This window comes from Mirounga angustirostris, unplaced genomic scaffold (genome assembly GCF_029215605.1).
Source record: "Mirounga angustirostris isolate CCGP_5_RB_7025 unplaced genomic scaffold, mMirAng1.0.hap1 SCAF_1, whole genome shotgun sequence".
NCBI classification, from domain to species: domain Eukaryota; kingdom Metazoa; phylum Chordata; class Mammalia; order Carnivora; family Phocidae; genus Mirounga; species Mirounga angustirostris.
This window is the reverse complement of record NW_026991709.1, coordinates 145,904,953-145,925,010: the sequence shown is the minus strand read 5'-3', so window position 1 is coordinate 145,925,010 and position 20,058 is coordinate 145,904,953. Positions and strand designations below refer to the sequence as shown.

Below are 20,058 nucleotides of genomic sequence, written 5' to 3'. Positions count from 1 at the left end.
CCGAGGTTCAGAGGGACCCAGCCTAGGATCACACAGGACGGGTAAGAAACAGGGTCTGAGCCCAGCTGGACCAACTGTGCAGCCCAGGCCTTATTATCTGGTTTGAAAAGGTCTTATGTACTTGTGAGGTACTTAAAATGGACAGCATTTTAGCTCTGATTTATGATCTTCTCATCTTTCACCAAATCTTTTTATTTCCAAGAATCTGGCTCTGTAGTACTCAGGAGCACTTTGTCTGAAAACACCGTATTTGGTCTTTAAGAAGTCTGAACACGGCGTACATGTTTTCCTACAAGACACCTGAGGAAGAGTGCCTTACCCTTTTCTTGGCTTGTACAGGTTGTTACCCATTAATGAGTGTTTGGAAAATGACAATAAGTAATGGCCTGAAGAATACAATTGAAGTACTCAATTGTATGTGTGCGTGCGCGCGCATGTGTATTTTTTAATTCAAAGTGTTATCAGGGATCACCTAAAGCTTCATGAGAGAGAACAGTAATGTATGTTATCTCTAGAAGTTTAGCTAGGATTAAGAGATGCAGCTAATCTGTGTGGGAGTAGGGGATGTCTATTTGAGATTTAGGTAACCTCCCTATATGGTGAAGGTTTTCCTCTTCTGAGTGGTTCTTAGAGAAGACAAGTTGTGAGAGACCCAGCAGTCAGCCCTGTGTTAGAGGGCCTCGCCTCCCTCATCTGCCAACTCCATGTGTGACCTTGAGCAAATCTCATAGCCTCTTTGGGACTCAGATTTACTATCTGGAAATTAGTCAGCGTTAAACATTCTGTGACTCTCCAAAATATGTCATTGAGAGCTAATTTTTACTCTTTTGTCAAAGGTATCCCAGGACAAAGTTCTTTTATTGTTGTTATTTCTTGTTTTTGTTTTATTGCATTTTCTTTTAAAGTATTTTTTCTGTATTGTATAATAGGAATTATGAGACTTGGGACTTTAATTTTCAGTTTTAAGAAATTGTTAAAAAGTAAAACCAGTTCATAAATTAAAAACAAAAAGGTAGTGTTTGCTTTTTTTAAAATAAAAATGCTATTATTGCTCTCAGGTGATAATTCTAGGGAAAATTTTAAAGAATTCTCAGAACACTAGAAATATTGGCCTAATTCTCTAAGCACGTTTTAAATTGCCTAGAACTTTTCTCATTAAGATTTAGATCTCTGCAAGGCTTATGTTCTAAAAGGCTACAAGCTGTTGCAAATAATTTCCGTATTCACTGAGTAAATCCCAAGGGGGCAGAGCCCACGTCTGCCTTGTGTTTGAATGGGCCAAAGCCCTCCGCCCAGTGCCTTTCATTAAATAAGTGTTTAATAAATCCTTCTTGAGTAAGAGAAAATGAAAAGATATATGTTTTTAAGTTAAAGTTTTTCTCCTTTTTTAAAATAAAAACAAACAAAAAAACCACATATGGAATACAGAGATCATGTTGGTTTTTGCCACCTTCCCAAGATCGCCTTCGTCTGATTAAAATCCTAAGCGCAGCAAAAATAGAGGCACTGCAACATGCTCTGAGCCTAGACAAATGAAATGGATAAGTAACACCCGGTGCTGACTTTCTGAAAGTGGGGGCGGGAGAGTTAATAGTTACATGAGGTGGTGACATAGGAGAAAATGTGGGGGAAAGGGTGTCCTGTGGAACCCTGGGGATCTGTTCTCACCCAGGTGTTGTGTGCGGTGGGTGGGGTTGAGTGAGGGGAGGAAAGATAAATTATAGGGTTGGGGTGGAGGATGTGTTGGGGATGGAAAAGGGATCTTACAGCCAGGGAAAACTTCTCATTTTCATTTGCCAACAAAAATGATAGCAAAATGCATACATTACAGTATATTTATAAATAGTTGCCATGAATTTCTCTCCTGTAAACGCCCACGTTTTGGCTATGTCCTTTTGCCATTCCAACACCGGGGGCCATGTTGTTTCCAGGTGAGCATCCAAATGAGCCCTGGATTGTGCCCACTCCCCTCTCTTGCTCATCCCTCACACGAGTGGACTCTTCCTTGGGCCCATTTGCACTGCTGTTAGCTCCCCAGGTGTCTGCAGGGGCAGAGGTGGGAGCAGAGCAGCCCTGGCTGCCTGGGCACTCCGCACGCATGAGCCACACCTGGTCACAGCGTCCCCAGCCCGGTGTGGGCCCAGGCCCCAGCGGAGCTGGAGGACCTGCCTGATAGCACCTGCAGCTCTGGGTGCAGGGTCCGGTCAGCAGGGTCGTCAGGGACTCCTCCCCAGCGGGCAGTCTACCCACGTGGCCCCTGAGCTTACTCTGGCATCTGCCACCTGCCAGCTTTTTTTTTTTTTTTTCTCATCAAACCAGATTCCAATCTGAGTATCTTTTCTTTTAAGACCAAAAATGCTTGGCAAGCAGTTCTGTACAGATTGACTGTTTTCCTTTTCATGTCACTCCAGCACGTCTAAGACAAAGTTGGAACAGACTCAGGTGGGAAATTGACATGACAGCTCAGCTCGCACCCCCATTGGCTCCTCCTGGGGGATGCGCTCAGGCCAGAGAGGCTCCGAGTCACAGCAGGAGCAGAGTCGGGGTTCGGTGGAGCTTCTGGTTTGTGTTTGAAGCCTGTGACACCAGCCCCGTGACCCGCCGGTCCCAGGAGTGGAATGCCCCATGCAGCCCCCCAAGGCTGCAGCAAGCAAACTGGGAACTGTGGGACACATGCGAGCTGTTTCTTCTCCGTGTGCTTCTCGGATTTTAGTAACTGCATCAAGGTCGGCTGCACGTTAGCTCGGCGGTGCCCTGCTGAATGCCATCTCCCTGCCTTTGGATGTGTCTTGAAAGCCAGGCTTTGTTCTGCCCCAGAGAACCCTGGAGGTGGCATGGGCGCCTGCTTTTCCTGTGCCTGCAGTGAGGTGGAGATGGTTTGGGAGGGGGGTAGCTGACAGCAAGCTGTTTGCTAACAGCCTGCCTTCTGCCGCAGGAGCTCGGTGACTGGCAGTGGCCATGTTTTAAAAACTAAAGATCGGAAAGAGAGCTCCCCAGAAGCCTCCTCTCTGTAGCAGGTGCAGGGAAGGTCTGCTTGTTAGGCTGTGTTTTACTCGAGCTCCAGCAGCCCTGTCTGGAATGGAAGGCCAGGAAGCCCATTTTTCTGTCTTTAGGCTCCTGGCCTCCTTTGGGTGCAGACAGAAGGCCAGCCGCACTATTTCCTGAAGGGAGGGAAGCCCTAGAGACTGGGAGCATGTTCCAGAGGGGATTGGGGCCGTCGAGTGGTTCTCCTTCCTAGCAGGAGGGAAGCACGCAGGGAGCCATCCTTATACCCACCTGCTTGAGTGGGTGGCAGCGCGGGGCCTGTGCCGATCACCGAGGGGCACGGAGGAAGGAGAGTGGCATGTGGCGAGTGCCGGGACGTCAGATACTTTGGGGCAAACTCATAACTGCATTATTTGTGCTTTAATTGTTCATTATTAGTGTTTACTCCTCTTTTAAACGTATTGAATAACTATTCAAAATTATGTATACATATATGTATAGGTTCAGGTATATATAGAAAATCATTCATATGTACATGGATATTTAATTCATATGCTCACAGAACTAATTAATTAGAGACTCAGAAGTTAAGTTCTTTTAAACAGTTACATCTCATCACAAATGTATGCCTTAGATTCCCCTAACACTGCAGACCAAATCTATTTGATTCTCTTAAGTGCTTTACAAAAGCGAACATACAGCTCACCTCACAACATGGGACCCGACCCTCCTGCCTGGGTGTAGTCTGTGACCACGGCGTCAGGCCTTTCTGTTCTCCTACCTGCCTCCTCATTCCATATCCGGTTGGCTTATTCATAGCCACCCTACTTAGAGAAATGTTCATGTCATGCTTTACACAAGATATTAGTGGCAGATACAGAACAGTCATACACGCCCACCCTCCCCTTACTTCTTAAGATGGATTAAAAATATCTTCCTATTATCTTCTTTCCTTTATATATCAGTTGCTTCATTCACTTGGTTGCCCTTTTAGTCTTGGCATTCCCTGATCGTCATGGCCTTTACAGACTCAACTTATTCCCTTTAAATGTCATTAACTGTATTCTATTTCTGATGTTCAAATTGTCACAACCTGGCCCTTGACTGTCCCTTTAAGCTGGCTTTTGCGCCTTATCACTTCTACCCGGAAGACCTTGTGGAGCCATCTTTGCTTTCTTGCATGCCCGGGGTTGTAGGTGGATCTTGATTTTTCCTGCCTCAAGGCATGGAATTAGCAGCTCTCCAAGGAGCCCTGTTGACATTTCACCCAAAGCTGGACACCAGAATGTTAACCTGCTGGTCATGGGTGGAGTAGTATCCTTGCTGGGCCACTTTCTTGACAGAGCTGGAAATAGGATTTCTTTTTAGTATCACAAAGTCCCATTGATATTTTCAATTTAATTCTTTCATGATCATTTTTTATTTTGTTCTTAAAAAAAAAAAACTTCACAATTTTTAAAAAAAATTTGAGGGAGAGAGAGAGCCTGAGTGGGTGGGGCAGGGGGAGAGGGAGAGAGAATCTCAAGCAGACTCCCTGCTGAGCCCGGAGCCTGACTTGGGGTTCGATCTCACGACCTGAGCCGAAACCAAGAGTGGGATGCTTAACCGAATGAGCCACCCAGGTGCCCCCACAATTTGTTTTTGCTGTGAGATGCCAACTTGAGTTTTTATCTCCTTTGTCTCCCCCCCCCCCTTTTTTTTTCCTTTCACATTTCATTTGTAAATAATCCTTGGATGTTTTAATTATCAAGTGGGGAAGACTTTAGAGGTGGACCATGCCCAATTTATATCCAGATGCTCTTATTGCTGAGTGGTCCTGGACAAGCGACTTAAACTCTCTGGGTCCCCTGTCCTCATCTGCACCGCGAGGGGGCTGGTGATTAGGTAGCAGGGTCTGAGGAATGAGTGAGCTAGAAAGTGCTGGCTGCCTGGTGTGCAGCCTGCATATCCTAAATGGTATTGGGTGATGAGGGTGAGTGAGAGGTGGCTTCTCTGGGGCTGCTCCTGGGACCTGTCCCTCATCCTGATTCTCCCAGGGTGGGGTGGTGATGGGGGCAGCCCAGGCCAGGGCTGGGGTGGGGGGGAAGCTTGCCTTTTCAGCTGCAGGAAGCTGGGGGTGGGGGTGGGTGGGTGGGAAGGGAAGGCTGGGACCCTCGGGGCCATGGGACTCTTGGAGGAAAGTGTGGATTTGAAGGCAGGTATACACCTGGATCTTAACCTCAGCACCATCTCCGCAGAGCTGTGGATGGATTGCTTTATCCTTCTGAGCCTGTAAAATGGGTTTTGGTGTAGATGTTCACTTTGAATCTTGCTTGAAGCCCATGGAAGTCACCCACAAATGATGCTCTTTCCTTTGTACTTGTTGATACACACTGTTTTCTTTCCCATTTTCTTAAGACATGAATTGGATATGTATAGTCTTTGCACTTGATGTAAGTTGTATTCAGTAATATATTACTGTTTAGAAATGCGTCCCCTGCCCTGCCTCCCACCAACTGTCACTCTCGCTTATTACTGTGAACTCAGTGCCTTTTCATTAATTATGCGGGGACAAGCCAAGACATGACGATTCTACCTCATTTCCCTAATTATAGCTTAGAGAATTGTACTCTCTTTTTAATTGCCTGTACTGGCTTATTTATGTTTTTAAAGAATTTGAGTGATGAAGATGATCGGAAACTAATATTTATTGCCAACTCACTTTGTCCCAGGCACTGTGCTGAGTGCTCTGCCATCCATTAATTAATTAATTAAAACCTCGCCTTGTCTCTGAGGCAGGTATTATAATCACCTCATTTCACAGATAAGACTCAGGTGTCTAAGAAGGTCACAGAGATGGTGGATGAGGAGCCTGGACCAAACCTCAGGCCATCTTACTTCAAAAGCCTGCACTCTTAACTATGAAATTAAAGTGCCTGTTAGTCCGCCTGTCGTCTGTCTGTATGTCCATCTATCCATCGATCCACCCATCCATCCATCCATCCATCCATCCATCCATCCATTATTTTTTGCCTTTATGATGATGTGTTAGGAATAAAGTATTTTTAAAAATTTATAGTGCTGGAGGAAATGTGCCATGACTTTCTTTAAATGGTCTCTACCCTCATCTGACTTCCTGTGATGCTTTACAGAGTTTGCATTTCCTGTTTGTTTATTACATCTTCATTTTGCAAATTCATATTGGACTCTTTCCCCCAGACATAGTGGATTGAACCTGTTGAGCGTGCTGATATTTGAGGAATCTGTTAATTATTGACTGGAGGCCTAGAATCATCTTTTTAGAAACACCTTAAGGAACTTTATTTATTTTTACTTTTTTTAGATTTATTTATTTCAGAGAGAGAGAGAGAGCACAAGCAGGGGGAGCTGCAGGCAGAGGGAGAAGCAGGCTCCCCACTGAACAGAGAGCCTGACATGGGGCTCGATCCCAGGACCCTGGGATCATGACCTTAGCCGAAGGCAGACACTTAACCGACTAAGCCACCCAGGCACCCCTACCCTAAGGAACTTTTAACCGTCGAAGACCTTGGGGCACCAGCCTTTTCTCACGTCTCACGTGGGGGTTTGCTGTGGGCCTGTTGAGAGGTGCTGTCCTTGCCAGAGAGAGACATGAGAAGAGGGCCAGAGGGAGAGATATGTTCAGATAATGGGGGCAGGTATAGCCGGAATTAAAATCATTGGCTGCTGACTTTAAATAGGCAGATGTCCTAGAAAATCTTAAATGTGTATCTAAGTTGGGGTCAGGGAGAGGGAAGGGCAGGGATTAAAGTGGGTGAAGGAGGCATAGGGTCTGCTCTCTGCGTTGCCCAGGAAAAATTTGGAATTGGGTGGGGAGGGGTGTAGGTCCTCCAGGGTGTAGATGACAGCTGGGAAACAGCGTGACCAGAGACAGTACCATTCCCTGGCACTGTACGTCTTCCAAACTTTCTCAAAAGCCTGTTTACAGCCTGAGCCAAGATTCATCACCAGCTGCCTTTAACTTTCCTTTCCCCTTCTGAGACTTGAGAAGGTTCTGCTATTTGATGTTGCTAAAGAGGCAGGAACCCTGCTTTCCACTCGGGGCGGGACACACTCTCACAGTGTGCAGGCTGGGCCAAGTGGGAAGAACTGCTTGAGGCATCTTGTGCTGGTGGGCAGGCACGGCCTGGTAAAAGCACAGGGCCCTGAAGTAAGGAAGGGGTACCTGGAGCTGGGAGAAGCTTCTGGAACCTACCCGGGGGACAGGAAGCCAGCTCTGGGGACCTCACAGCACAGCATCATTAAAGGCTTATCTGCTTCCCATGATTTAGGAAGGTTGAGATAGATCTATCTATACGTAGTACAGATTCTGCCCAAGAGTCTATATATAGGGTTTGTAATTATGTGTGTATGTATGTTTATAAACGTATATATATATGTGTGTATATATACATATATACACACAAAAACATAGTTTTCTTCTTAAAAAATTTTTTACTCAAATGCAGAGAGAGTGACACACACATTGTATATGTTACCCTCCCCAATCTATCCATCCTATTGACATACCTCACCATTGAAACTGTGGTCTGGGGACCAGCAGCATTGCCGTCCTGTGGGAACTTGTTAGAGATGCAGAATTTTGGGCCTGCTACGGACCTGCTGCATCCGAATCTGCATTTTAGCCAGAGCTCTGGGTGCTTCCAAGGCACATTAACTCCTGGAAGCCCTGCCCTAGACGGCCGTCTCCACGTTTGTTAACTGAGGCACCATAGGCAACTGGAAGAATAAAGGGAAATTGTCCCTGTTCGGTCATTGTAGAAGGAAAGGAGCATGCCCTCTCGGTAGTGGAAAAGAGACCTTTTACTATTACTCGTTCACAAATTACATGGTCTTGAGTAGCAAATTAAGAGAAAAACCCATCAAAGCCCATGCTGCTGCTGCTGACGGCAACAGATAGTTACAGTATTCAGCCAACAGGCTGGTGAGGTTCGGTAGGTAGTTTTGTTTTAGGGCATTGGTTTTCGAGAGAGATTTTTGCCTCCAGAGGACATTTGGCAGTGTCTGGAGACATTTTTGGTCCTTACATTGACAAGGAGAGAGAGAGAGAGAGAGGGTGATGCTCCTGGCATCTAAGTGGCTAGAAGCCAGGGGTGTTGCTAATCCCCCCACCCCCCGCAATGACCAGACAGCCCCACAGCAAAGAAGGATCTGATCTTTAGTGTCAGTAGCGCTGAGGTTGAGAAACCCTGGTTTAAGGGATGGAGTTACCTATAGTAAGTCCAAAATCTGTCTAATTATCCATTACTCATTTTAATGAGATATTTAAAACATACCAAACACTTAGAACTAATAAATGGTAACTCCATTTTTTTTTTCTTTAGGAAATAGCACATTACCGATGCATTTATAAGGACAGTTGCAAAGCCCCCATTTCCTTCCTCCCTAGAGGCAGCCACACCATTTTGCAGGTGGGCTGTTGCCTTCTGTTGTTTGTACTTGGATCACACACGTGAGTGTCCATGAAACAGCCTATCGCATTGCCTGGGCCCCTTTGTGATGGCGTTCTCCCCTATTCGTATATTGCAGGCTGTTTTCCCAGAAGTTTGAGCAAAGGCATGAGCAGGGGAGCAGAACTGCATCTCGGTGAAAACATTTCCGTTTTCTGAGTAATTTACATTTCCTTTAGGTGGTGGTCAAAAATGTTAAGAAAAGGTGTTTAATGTATTAAATCAGGTTGGCGAAAGAAAACCGAAAGTAATGGTTGCTGATTTTAGAAGGGGGCATTTTTCAAGTGCAGACTCCGTAGCGGCCCAGAACCCAGCAGATATTCTTGTCCTTAGGTTTGTTGGAAGTGATGATGGTGGCAAGACCCTCTGACCCCCACCTGCCCGCACCCTCCTTTCTCCCTGGGTGGCACCTCCCAGCCCCTGCTCCCAGCATCCTTGGAAGACATTTCCTTCATCTCTGCATCATTTTTCAGAGCTGGCCAGTTTCTATGGCAACTGTTAGATTGAAAGATGATCAGCGAGCGGGAGGCAAGAGCAGGAGGCGAGGCTCGAGTGAGACCTCCCGGTGGTGGTGTGTGTCCCTGACGTCACCCTCCTCGCGTCTGGATAGGACGATAACGGATACTCCCATTCAGGGCGGCTGGCGGCTGCTGCCTTATTAGCAGTGCTGCTGGGGGCTCCGATAGCTCTGCAAATTGCCTCTCTTTCTGCTCCTCCTGTCCTTGCCCACCAGAATTCTGCTTTTCAGGGCCTCTTTTCTGTTTCGGCTGCAGACTGGCATTAAGAATGCACGGCTTAATTCCGGTGTGTTTCAGGATGCTCTTCTGCCCAGTGTTCTGGAAGGGCAGGGAGGCATGGCAGTGTTTTACTTGATGTTGATGGCGCTGTGAAGTCCGTTCTTTCCTCTGCGAGAATACTGACTATGCAGAAATTTATTGAAGCGGATTATTATGAACTAGACTGGTATTATGAAGAATGCTCGGACGGTAATTATGGCCCCCTGCGAAACAGAGCAGGAATGTGTAGGGGCATTGTCTCCCTCTGGGGGGGGGGAGGTGGTGGTCCTGAAACCTCTCCTGGGGACTTGGGCGGTGGGGGGGGCATGGGAACCAGCAGCACTGCAGGCATGCATGGCTCTGACAGTTGTGAAGACATGGTGGACGAGATGGCAGGTGGGCAGGGCTCCTGGGGACTCCTCTGCGCTTAGTCGGTCTCTGCTCCGAAGGGCAGATGGTGTTGGTGTGCAGCGCTTGTGAGCATTATACTTCTCTTGGATTGAATTCTCTCCAGGGTGAGGCGTGAGTGTGGTGTTGATGTGCATGCAAGGGTGTGTGTGTGTGTGTGTGTGTGCGTGCGCGTGTGCAAGGGGAGATGTGTTCAGTGACCTCTCTGCTATTAATGGGGCTGGGAGTAGTATATTCAGGAGGTGGCTCTCTGGACTGTTGGCAGCAGGCCTGGAAGAATCCTCCCTTTCCCGAGCCCAGACCTGGGGGCCCGTGGGGGAGGCTGGAGAAAATGCAGAAGCAGCTTCCCACCTGGCAGGCAATTCAAATGAATTTTGCGGGTGGGATCCCACCGAGCTATGGGGGTGGGGAGACGTTGGGAGGGGCAGGAGAGACTGTCTCCTTCGGTCACAGGCTCAGTTTGTGCAGGGAGGGTGTGGCACATTCCAGAGGAGACTGGGTGGAGTTTGTGTGGCCGGACAGCCTTGGGAGGTTTCGGGTACCTGGAAAATAGCACTGAGGTGCGTTCTCAGAGAGGCCACAGGAGAGGGCCCTTAGGCTCCTGTGGTGTTGGGCCTCAGAATCATGTGGGACAAAGTGGATCTGTCTTCTTTAATTTCTTCTTCAAAATGACCCTCAAATCACATGTCTTTTGCATGTCCCCCCCCGCCCCGGAAAGAACACAATATGTACAGTCTGAGGGTCGGGTCCCTAGTGATGCTATGTTCCCTAAGGTTAACTGTCTCTTAATTGAATCAGGAGTTTGAGACTGCGCTAACCATGACCACATTTGATAAACCTGAATGATGTAGCAGGCTGGGAGCTGGCCTTGCCAGTAAGCTGAGGAACTACATAATTATCTCTTGTCTGCTGGTTTCTGCCTTGACCAACAGGAGAGGGACTGAGAGGTTTCCTTGGGGATGGTGGGTGGGTATGTAACTGTGCTGAGAAACTTCCCCAGTTGAGCCCCACTGTCCCCCAGCATTAGGTGAGGGTGGTGTCATGTGGAGTCCGTGTGCAGTTTTTAAATATCCTGAGTAATGGTGGTGGTGGGCAGTCCAAGGGTCTTTGGGGAAAAGGTGGCTGGATCCTTTTTCTCGTTTGGATATATCGTTCTTGAAGCAAGTTCCCATCCTGTTAGCCCGCTCCAAGAGGCAATGATAGGGATGCTTCTTTTCAGAACTGTCACTGAATTTGTAGAGTTTCCTTGGTGATTTGGGACTCACTGAGCAAGCCCTCCCTAACTTTTTAAAGTATGGACCTGTGTTGGATCACTGCAATGGGGAGCATAAGTTCCAGCAGAGTGCCTGTCCCAGACTGCTGAGGAGTTGGGTGTGGCCGTGGCTCCCGCGGATCCCTCCAGAAGTGGGGGAGGAAGGTTTCTTACTGTCTTGACCCAATTGCTACACCGTCCAGCTCTCTTTACACCCTCATCCTTGGGAATAAAGCCAGTCGCTGGTGGTAGTCAGTCTGAGGGGTGAGAGGAGGCTGGCTGACTCTTATCTGGGTGTCTGTCAGAAGGATTTTCTTACCCAGCCATTTCACAGTTGAGTCTTTTGGCCCTGGAGGCAGCCAGATCTCTCTTCTTGCAACCGAAAGGAAAATGGAAGGAGAGGCGACTCATCTGTCCAAGGGTAAATCAATGTTGATTGCAGTTACTCTCTGAGTGTGTGTTGAGCAAAATACTTGCCTTTACCCTCCATTCCAGTTTGGATGAAGGGGAGAGGGCCACTGGGACAGAATTTACTAGGACAACTGGCATTTTCATAATCCCATTTTTAAAATAGCAAAACAGGGGACAGAAACCCAGAAATCTTTTAGCTTAGGAAACCCAGGGGATTGGGATTTCAAGTAAATGCTAATTTTGTAGTCAACTCCTTTACTCATTTCTCCCACTAGTTGGGTTCTTTGCTGGCCTCTGCAGTTGGTCTGGAAATGCAATTTGCCTTTGTTTATATATGCATCTTTAAAATTGCAAATGAAATAGCCCTTTCATCTCCCAGTCCTGACCTACTGGGTGGTGAGAAGGCCAGGTAGGAGTAGACAACACAGCACTGCTTTGTCTCTCTTATCATTTGGCATTGGAATCGGTAATGAGGGAAACTTCCAGGGAACTTTCCATATTAATAACAAAAGATGAGTCAAATGTTTTGAAAAAGATGCAAAATCATCATTTATGTCAGAGTTACTGACTCACACTTACATTGCAGGGTTAGCACTGACGAGTAATATATATATATAGACCCCTCTTTTAAAATTGGAATAAAAAAATAGCTGCTGTTCTCTTTTCTCTCTGATGTTTAGGAGAGCTTTACTTGGTGTCGAAGGACTGTATCCTTCACCTTTTCAGTCTTAGTTATAGAATCGTACACACCATCTTCCCCACCGCCCCAGCCAAAAGCAGTAAGACCCCAGAGGGTGTAACAGGGGGCAAGGGGTAGGGGCTTAGAATAATAAGAAATTGGAGGGGTTGGTTGCCCAGTATCTTAAGGTCATTTTTAGAGACAGCCAGCTCTCAACACCGTATAGCATGGCCTTCGTGGAATTTGCGCAGATAAACTGGTGCCTATAGTTTAAAGTGTAGTGTCAGACGGGGTCCTGGCTACCTACAATGGTCATGTCCCCCCCCCCCCCAAAGCCTGGTAGATTATGAAAATCGCCCACTTATTTAAAAAGAAGATTCTTGGGTTTACTCCAGATCCAGAGAGGTCCTGAGAAATCTGAATTTTTAGCACGTGCTTTAGGTGATTCTTTACATCAGGCGGGTTTGGGAAACTGTGCCAATGTCAGTGGAGACCAGCCCCAGCTGGTCTGGAAAGTAATTCTTTAGGTCTGTCACAGAATCTCCTGTTGTTTCTTGGCTATGCTGGTCACTTTTTTTTTTTTAAGTATGCTTTTAAAAACTGTGAGGCCTTTTCAATATTTAAAAAGGCTTGCGTTCAAGTGTATGTCTTTAAGTTAAAGAGAGTGTACTTTTGTAATGACTCTAGAAGTATGGAGATCACCAGAAAGGGCACTGGCCTGGAGCTTCTGACTGAGGCCCGTTTTGCACTCTGCATGGCCATGTGGTTTGGGCACATCCTGGGACCTCTGTGAGCCTCTGTCAACTCAGATGCCTCGTCTGGAAAGTGGGGATAGCCACACTGACCAGAGCCATAGTGAAGAGTTGTTAAAAGCACAGTTGACCCGTGAACAACGTGGGGGTTGGGGGTACTGACCCCCCCACACAATAAAAAAAAATCTGTGTAGAACTTTTGACTCCCTCAAAACTACTAATAGCCTACTGTCAACCAAAAGCCTTGCCAACAACATAAACAGTTGATTGACATGTTCTGTATGTTGTATATATTATATGCAGTATTCTTAGAATAAAGTAAGCTAGAGAAAAGAAAATGTTATTAAGAAAATCATAAGGAAGAGAAAATATATTCACAGTACTGTACGGCATTTATTGAAAAAAAATCCACATATAAGTGGACCCATGCAGTTCAAACCCATGTTGTTCAAGGGTCAACTGTAAAAGCTTTCTGTAAACTGTGATGTTCTAGGCCAGTGCTTAATTTTATTTTCTTAGAAATAGTCTAGTTAGTAAGTTCTTTTTAAAAATCCCTTTCAGAAGGTGAGTGGCATTTTGAACAAGGTGTAGTGTCTTTTTTTAAGATTTTATTTATTTATTTGAGAGAGAGAGTGAAAGAGCGAGCATGAGAAGGGGGAGGGTCAGAGGGAGAAGCAGGCTTCCCGCCGAGCAGGGAGCCGGATGCAGGGCTGGATCCCAGGACCCTGGGATCATGACCTGAGCCAAAGCCAGACGCTTAACCGACTGAGCCACCCAGGCGCCCCAAGGTATATACTTTACCACCTGTTTCTTGCTAGTTTCTCTTGTACCCATGCACCCTCATTGCCTGCTGTACAACATTGCAGACGTGAGTGTCGGGGCACGGGGTGGTCTCGCTCAGGCTGATCTCATCACGGGGAGGCTCCGGTGGATGGCTGAGGATGTTGTTCCTTGGGCTTCTTACTCCATAGTGAAAAGTCCGTGACGATACACGGGGGCTGTCACGCGTGCTCTGGTACTCGCTTGACTGCAGTGACCTCTAAAATGCCACCCCAAGGTGGGGGGTGGCTAGCTTGGGAGTAAAGTTTTGTTGGAGGTATTTTAAGCATTCATTGAAAAGCTGTTCCTAGGTTTCAAGATGATTTTCTAATGTTCCTGCACAATGCAAACAGGCCCCATGTGTTCATCTTGTGTTTATTGTGGGATGCACCTTTGGAAGCAGAGGATGGCTTTTCCCTTTCCAGACACAGCACCCTTCTGAATGGGTGTAAAAGTGACTTAAAAAAAAAAAAAAAAAAGAATTAAGTATAAATGCATAATGTAACTGTCCATTCTTTTGACTGGCTTTAGGAAAGTAGCGGTAATGTCCTCCCTCAGATGTCGATGCAAGCCCAGATCCCAGGTTTTGGAGCATGATGTTTCTCTTATTTATTTATTTTTAATGGCATAAGTGAGGTCCTTGGACCATGACCCTCAGTAATGGGGGCTCTGCAACAACGGGACCAAGACGTGGCAGGAGGAGGGTGCTTGGAGCACTGAGAGAAGGCTGCACGGTGGATGGCACCAGGAGGAGAGGGCAGAAGGACACTCGTGGCAGGAGGGTGCAGTGGGGGTCATGCGGGCAGGGGGCTCTAGGGGAAGCACAGACCATGGAGGTCAGGAAGTGTACAGCTCTATCTTGAAACTAAGGGGCACCCTCTGGAGGAGGGCTGCCGTCCAGTGGGACTTGTCGTGACAATGGAAACGTTCTGTGTTGTGCTGTCTGGTATGATAGCCACTAGCCACTTGGAGGACTGGAAATGTGGCTAGCATGACTGAATTTTGGATTTTTAAAATTTTAATCAATTTAAATTTGAACGTAAATAGCCCCAGGGGCTTGTGGCCATTCTCGGGACAGTGCATGGTAGAGCTTCGGGACAGTGACGTCTCTGACGGTATATTGAGTAGGTCTGGAGAGGGACACTCACAGAAGGAAGCCCCTCTACCCTGTAAGAGGCCACCCCTTCCACTTAACGGCCTTCCTGTCCAGTGTTCCCAGGGGCAGTCCAGAACTCAGTCCCTACCGCTCTTCCCCGGCATCCCGGTGTCTGGTCCTTGCCTTTAGGGCAGCACACATCCTTGCTCCCTGACTCTTCCTGGGGCTGAGCTCCATCCAGAGGTCCAGGATCTCCCACTTGGCACAGGGATTCCTAGGTTTTCTTGCTTTGGCTTTTGAAGAAATTACTCTGTCAGAGAAGCTCTTCTTGGCCCGTTGCTGCCTTTAACCTTTGAAATGAATGCAGGTGTGGATAAGGTTTGAGAATTCCTTAACATCCCAGGGTGGGGGGGTAGATTTGGGGTGGGTGGCAGGGAGTATCCTGAAGAAGGACTAAACCCAGAAATAGGGGGTGACATGAAGAGTCTAGGATGGTTTTGTGTTCAAAATGCTGTGTCCTCAATGTTTATTATATATATAGACATGGACATCATTTGACATCATTTGTTAAGGATAGCCTAGATTTGAGTTAAAAGCTGAGTAGAAACAACTTGCTGATGAGTCATCATTTGAGAGTATTTTCACATACATGAAATCAGCTTTTGTTTTCATTTGTACACACCGTGGCCAGTACAGTATCCTACACATCTTACAGTCAGTCTGATATTTGATGAATGAATAATGCACAAGGTGGAGATCCTCCCTCCCATCCTCCCTTCCTTCCTCCCTCCTTTGCCAGGGCTTTCAGACTCACTGTCATTTGAATTGAATTAAGCCCAATTTGATACCATTTATTGAGATTAAATGGCATTTTCCCCCCCTGAGTGTGTGTCCTCATACACATTGTATTTAAAGCTTATGCAGATTTTCAAAATGTGATTTTAAACCCCCTGCCACTGAATTTCTGCTAAGCTTCCTTTTTATAAAGAATATCTCTTTAATGTTGTACAATGTAGTAATCATTTTCAGGTTCCAAAAAATTAGCCAGACAATGCATATGTCTCTAGGGTTTTATTTTTAAATAACATTTTTTATTATATTCTGGTTTGCTATTTGAGGCACTCATATGGTCTTATATTCGTTTTTGTGGAGGTAGCAATTCAATGGAGCAGACATTTTTAGCTACCAAAACGGGATCTTCAGCCCTACAGATCCAAAGCTGAATGAGACCGAGCGCCTGCACCTGTGCAGAGAATTCTGTATGATGGTCTTGCCTCTGCTGAAAGCCTCCCTCTCCATTACCTGGGGGAGGTGAATCAGCAGAGAGCTGGAATAGGTCTCCTGCTGTGGCTTTTAGGAGCAGGGACACCCACCGCAGTGTAGCTGGGAGGTGGGCGAGGCACAGAAATTGCAGAATGGGCTGCAGTTCTTCGCGGCCAGCGCTCGGGGCCACCTTCCAATGGGTTTGATGGAAGAACCTGCCATTTTCACTGTTAAAGGCAAAATCAAACAGTACAGAGGAATTGGTACTGAGATACACAATTAAACTGTGGATTCTTCTTCCAGGCAACATTGTAAACTATTAGGCTTTAGGCTTTAGATTTTTTTCCCCCTTATCCTAGCAATTAGAATTTGTAAATCTGACTGTGAGTATACAGATTTAGGATGAGAGTGGGGGTTATAAAATGCAGATTTAAAAACAGCAAATGCAATGTATTATTACCAAAGAAAGACTGAATTAAGCTTAAAACAGGTAATGGTTACTGCCACATCTTTTTTTCCTTCTGCTAGAAATCAGAATGATCACTTCCTTCCCTGTTCAGCACTGTGTCAGGCCGTTGTCAAAGTCAGATTGGTCTCAGGGGCACCTGGGTGGCTCAGTTGGTTAAGCGTCAGCCTTGCTCAGGTCATGATCCCAGGGTCCTGGGATAGAGCCCTGTGTCTGGCTCCCTGCTCAGCAGGGAGTCTTGCTTCTCCCTCTCCCTCTGCCCCTCTCCCCTGCTCATGCTCTCTTTCAAATAAATAAAATCTTTTTAAAAGATTTTATTTATTAATTTGGCAGAGAGAGACACAGAGAGAGAGGGAACACAAGCAGGGGGAGTGGGAGAGGGAGAAGCAGGCTCCCTGCTGAGCAGAGAGCCCGATGTGGGGCTCGATCCCAGGACCCTGGGATCATGACCTGAGCCGAAGGCAGATGCTTAATGACTGAGCCACCCAGGCACCCCTCAAATAAATAAAATCTTAAAAAAAAAAAAAAGGCAGATTGGTCTCAGCTTCTGGAGTGTGCCCACCAAACTTCTCTAATCTGAGGGCATTGGGCAATTATTCACCAGGGCGGTTCCTCTGCTGGAGTCCTACCTTGAGACAGGTGTACTGCTTAAGGCTTGTTTGGTATTGCCCTGTGCAGTTGCTATGAAACTTCCAGGGAGCTACCATTCCTCATTGCTTCTGGAGGGGAGGAAGAGTGGGGAGAAGAATCTGGAGGTGGAGAGCTTAACCTAAAGCCCTGCACTTGGCAGCCTGCCTCCCCTTTGCGTCCACAGCACCTGGCAAGGTCACCCAGGGGCAGGCAGGGCATTCCCATTCTGGTAGGTGCTTCTCCCCCGCCCCGCCCCGCCCCACACCATCCCTCCTCCCAGCTCCTGGGAGCCGCCCCCTTCCGGTCCGTCCTGGGTGACGCTGGGCCAATTCCCTGTGCACACCCTCCACTCCAGCTCAGCCAGGGAATGTCCTCTGCCCTGTCCCAGGCCTCGCGTGTGCCTCAGGGGCCTGGACTCCGATGGCTCCTCTGGGCACACAGCTGGGACCTACCCCAAGAACCGACCCTTAGGGCAATGTTTGGGCTTTGGGGTGACTTCAGCAATGTCCTTGAGAGACGTGGGAAGGGAAGAAGAGCATTTTGAGTATGACTACCAGGATGAAGAGAGGAAGCTCTCCCGTGAGCAGCATGAAAGCCTGGACCTCTTGGAAGAGGGTAAATTCTGTACTTTGTTCAGATCTGAGCCTTTCCCTGTTAGTGTCTACTGATCTCACAGCACTCTTCTATTTTCCGATTGAGGTGTCACTTCAAGTACATAGATCTCACATGGTCAGTGGCATGTAATGACCCCCGTGTAAAACCACAGACAGCATGTCCAGCACCCTGAGAAGGCCCCTCGCACCCCAGGAGGGAGACCATTGTCCTGGCTTCTGTCACCTTAGATCTGTTTGCTCCTTTGTTCTTGCTCTATGTAGCTGGAATCAAATAGTGGGCATTAGTTTGTCTGGTTTCTGTTGCTTAACCAATTCATTCATGTTATTGTAAATAACAGTAGTTGTCTAGTTGGTTGTTTTTCCCGTTGTGGCATTCCAGTCCTCTTTTTTAAGAGGTTTAGTCGTTTTCTTGTGGCTGAATGGGTTTTGGGCAAGAGACTGAGTCATTATTAAATAAAGTATGTTTTTGTCCTGGCATTATTTTTATTTATTTGTTATTTTTTACGTTGTATTATTGTAATACATATTGTAATAATACAATGTATTATTAGTTTCAGGGTAGAATTTAGTGAATCATCAGTTGCATACTACAGCACCCAGTGCTCATTCCATCACGCGCCCTCCTTAATGCCCATCACCCAGTTACCCCCTCCCTCTCCTCACCTCCCCTCCAGCAACCCTCAGTTTGTTTATTTCCTATAGTGTGCTGGTGTTATTTTTAAAAAATCATTAATCACCGACCTTAAATAGGGATTTTTTTTAAAAAAACTTAGAATTCTTTCTTTCTTTTTCTTTTTCTTTCTCTTTCTTTCTTTCTTTCTTTCTTTCTTTCTTTCTTTCTTTCTTTCTTTCTCTCTCTCTCTCTCTCTCTCTCTTTCTTTCTTTCTTTCTTTCTTTCTTTCTTTCTTTCCTTCCTTCCTTCCTTCCTTCCTTCCTTCCTTCCTTCCTTCCTTCACTTCCTTCCTTCCCTCCCTCCTTCCGAATTTATTTGAGAGAGAGAGTAAGTGGTGGCGGGGCAGGGGGTGGATAGTAAGGGGCAGAAAGAATCTCAAGCAGACTCCCTGCTGAGCGGGGAGCCATTACCCTGAGATCATGACCTGAGCTGAAATCAACAGTCTGTCGCTTAACTGACTGAGCCACCCAGGTGCCCCAAATTGGTTAAAGGCTCCATGCTGGGGCCTGAACTTACAACCCTGAGGTCAAGGCCTGAGCGGAGATCAAGAGTCGGATGCTTAAGCCACTCAGGTGCCCCTAGGATTATTCCAAATAGAAAAGTATTCCAGATAGAAAAGGCTGATGTTGAAGTCACCTTGGGAACCCACCATCGGGCTCTATCAGAGGGATGCTGCTTTTGGACAAGTGGGAGAGTGTTAAATTAACAATAGGCCCAAAGGCTTGGTGTGAATTTCCTAGTTGGGCTTCTTTGACTTTTGCCCACAACCCAGAGAAATCCCAGGGAAAGGGATTTTTGGGGTGCAATTGGATGTTTAAACAGTGAGTGCGTGCATGTTCTTTAGGTCTTGAGTAAAAACAATGTGAATACCTTTTCAAAATTCTTCTCTATTTTCATGTCTCAACATAACTTTTATTTTAAAAATTATTTATAGTCGGCCATATACCAACAGGGTTTTTCTTTTGAGGTTTCTGTCCTGAAAATATTCCCATTTTACCTACAGGACTGTCAGAAGCATTACATGGGAGAAAGCAGGGACTGTCAGAAGCATTACATGGGAGAAAGGGAACAGCAGGAGAGAGCCAGGGAACTCCATGCTGAGGCCCGGTGTCTGACCTGACCCTTTCACAAAGGAGACGGTGGAGGTGAAAGGAGAAGTGGCTGGTCGATGGGGACTGTGCATTAGTCAGGTTCCTGAAAATGCTCAGGAGAAAGGCATTCATGTGCTCTTGTAGGTTTACCTGGATCAGCTGATGTCCCTTACAGCTGTGGAACCCTAGCGTGTGGCCTGTGTGCCCACATCACCGGGGAACTGGTTAGACATGCAGACTCTCGGGCCCAGACCCACTGAGTCACAACCCACCTTTTAACAAGATCTTTCGGGGCTTCCTGTGCAGATGAAAGTGTGGGATGAGCAGTCGCCGTAAAGCATAGTAAGATGATTTTAGAAACCAGTCATTGAACCATAGGATTCTAAATTAAAGGCTACACAAGGTTCTGGAGCAGTGTCTTACAGTCTAGTCAAGAGAAGAAAAACATTTTGTATTGCAAATATTTCCTGTATCCGTATTTTTAACCTTAAGGAAAAAACTGTGAGCCAGATGATGATGATGAGACCCTATGTTTGTCGTGTACTTACATTCTAAGTACTTTATATGGATTTGTGCATTTAATCCTTAACACAACCATATGAGGTTAAGTGCTGTTATAATTTCCATTTTATAAGAGGAAACTTACGTGACCTTGTCCAGAGTCATAGAGCTAGT

At 46.5% G+C, this 20,058-nt stretch overlaps 1 protein-coding gene across 15 annotated transcripts in view; it reads left to right on the top strand.

Annotated features, from left to right (window-relative positions):
- TRAK1 (trafficking kinesin protein 1) overlaps positions 1 to 20,058 on the top strand; it is a 178,681-nt gene that overhangs the window by 104,261 nt on the left and 54,362 nt on the right. Inside the window, exon 1 of one of the 15 annotated variants that reach the window (XM_054504491.2) lies at positions 8,923 to 9,439. The exons of 10 other annotated variants lie outside the window; for them this stretch is intronic. In XM_054504491.2, coding sequence (XP_054360466.1) covers positions 9,376 to 9,439 — 64 coding nt within the window. In that variant the 5' untranslated portion in view covers positions 8,923 to 9,375. Of the gene's footprint in view, positions 1 to 8,922; positions 9,440 to 17,384; positions 17,621 to 20,058 lie in introns of those variants that run through there. 4 more of the 15 variants (XM_045903979.3, XM_045903980.3, XM_045903986.3 and 1 more) reach the window with 4 other exon arrangements.